Raw genomic sequence first — 2,307 nt, 5'->3', positions numbered from 1 at the left:
CTGTGCGTATATTAGCCATTCTGGTGCTGAGAAAGTGGTTGCATATTCAACAATTTCATTTACTTTCACTGACAAATAGTGAAATAGAGTACTTGGCTATTAACGATTTGGATTTCCTCTTCTATGAAGTTCTTGTAAATATTTTTCTCATGTTTTTGGTCTGTTTTCCTCTATTCACTATCAGAAAACTTTATATAGCTTGGATACAAGTAGTTTGTTGACCATATTATGTCTTAAAAATATCCCCCCCACCCCTGTACTCTATGCTCTACTTTGTAACTTTGCTACTGTCTAAAAATAGACTATTTAAAAATGTTTATCTATTTTGAGAGAGAGAGAGGAAGGGGGGTGGGCAGAGAAAAAAAGGAAGAGAGAATCCTACCCAGGCTCCACACTGTCAGCATGGAACCCATCACTGAGCTCAATCTTGGAAATCAGGATATCATGTCCTGAAATCAAGAGTCAGAGGCTTAACCAACTAAACTACCCAAATGCCCATAAAAATAGACTTTTTAAAATATGTAGTCTAAATACCAACATTTTTCTTTATGGTTAATATTTTTTGTGTCCTGATCGGAAATCTTAGCTTGTCCCAAAGATCTTGAAGATATTGACATACATTATTTCCTAGAAACCTTATTGTTTTATTGTTTAGATTGTTCATTTAGATACGTAATCACCTTGAAACTGTTTAAGGGATTAATGTTTTTTTATTACATAGATACAGAATTTACTGAAAAGATGGTTTGTTCCTCACCAATGTCAATGTCAACTTCTATTTGTAGTTGCTAAGGATTTTTTCTAATTGATAAATAGTTGTTGAATTTTATCAACTGCTTTTTCTGTTTTCAATGAGATCATAGTTTTTCTCCTTTATCTTGTTAATGTGAATTCCATTGTTGTTTTCTTTTTAATGCTAAGCTTACTTTTTTTAAGTTGTAATTTTTTTTATTGGAAAACAAATAGACAACTTGAAATGGATTTGAGGCAAATTGTGCCATAAGCAGATTTTCTTTAAGTGGCTAAACAAAGTTCAAAAAGCAAGTAACAATAAAAGAAAATGTTTCTGGTACAGGACCAGCAGTACAAAAAAATAGTGTACGAGTACCTGGATAATACACCCGGTTTGCAATAGTGCAACTTTTAAGTACATATTGTTGACTGTCCACACAGAGTTACAACTCCACACTTCAACAACAACACACTGACAATTCCTAAAGAAAACTACTTTAAAAAAAAGGCATAACCCGGATGTTCCCTCATTTGACCAACTCCATCTAGGCTTAGATGAGCAGAAGGGCTTAGAGGTATCCAGAGTTAGCCACATGCAACATGTTACTCGATCAATTGTCTAAAATAAGGTTTCAGGACAATGACAGTAAGATAAGGGAAGAAAACATGGAGGAATAAGTCCTCATTACTATACATGTATATTTTTTGACAGCGGGGGAAACCTTTTACAGATAAGTTACAAAGAAAAAGCAAATAAACAATTTTGTACAAGAAATTTAACACATTCTGTACAATGTCTTCACTTTGCTGTCATCATTTGTGCAAACTCTTGGTAGTTTACTTGACCATCACCATCAATATCTGCTCCCCTGATCATTTCATCAACCTCTTCATCTGTTAACTTCTCTCCCAGGCTTGTCATCACATGACGAAGCTCTGCAGCACTAATATAGCCATTGCCATCCTTATCAAACACATGGAATGCTTCTCTAATTTCTTCTTCACTGTCTCTATCTTTCATTTTTCTTGCCATCATGGTCAAAAATTTCGGGAAGTCAATTGTGCAATTTCCATCAGCATCTACTTCATTAATCATGTCCTGTAACTCTGCCTCTGTGCGATTCTGCCCAAGAGACCTCATTACAGTTCCCCTAAGCGTACTTTTCATGACTGGAATTAACTTTTTTTTTTATGGTATATTCACATTCATGAGAAATTTTCACCTGTATTCTTTTTTTCCTTGCCAGGTTCCAAAACCTCTACAAGGTTTTGGTATAAGAATTGTGCTGGTTACACAATTAATCTGCCTCCTGCAAGAGTTTATATTCCAGTGTTTTGTTTCTACTATAAATTGTGAGTGAGAACTCAACATCGAAGCTCTCTAGGCCTAGCGTGTTCTTGGTGGGAAACATATTATTTACAAGTTCAATTGGTCGAATATCTAGAGGACCACTGACATTTTTCTATTTTTGTGGCAGTTCAGTAAGTTGTGTTTTCAAGGAATTTTTTCCATTTTATCTAACTTTTCCAGTATGTTGGCATATAATTTTTGTAACCTCCATTTTTAAATTGATT

The 2,307-nt window shown here is 34.5% G+C and overlaps 1 protein-coding gene across 1 annotated transcript; it reads right to left on the bottom strand.

Moving 5' to 3' along the window:
- Positions 1 to 1,531: 1,531 nt before the first annotated feature.
- Positions 1,532 to 1,876, bottom strand: LOC115301615 (calmodulin-like). Its single transcript, XM_029951563.1, has one exon. It carries the CDS (start codon positions 1,871 to 1,873, stop codon positions 1,532 to 1,534), a length of 342 nt encoding a protein of 113 aa, XP_029807423.1. The 5' UTR covers positions 1,874 to 1,876.
- Positions 1,877 to 2,307: the final 431 nt, after the last annotated feature.

The sequence above is a fragment of the Suricata suricatta genome, chromosome 9 (assembly GCF_006229205.1).
Source record: "Suricata suricatta isolate VVHF042 chromosome 9, meerkat_22Aug2017_6uvM2_HiC, whole genome shotgun sequence".
Taxonomy (NCBI): Eukaryota; Metazoa; Chordata; class Mammalia; order Carnivora; family Herpestidae; genus Suricata; species Suricata suricatta.
Note: the sequence above shows the minus strand (reverse complement) of the source record. Positions and strands in the feature narration are given on the sequence as shown.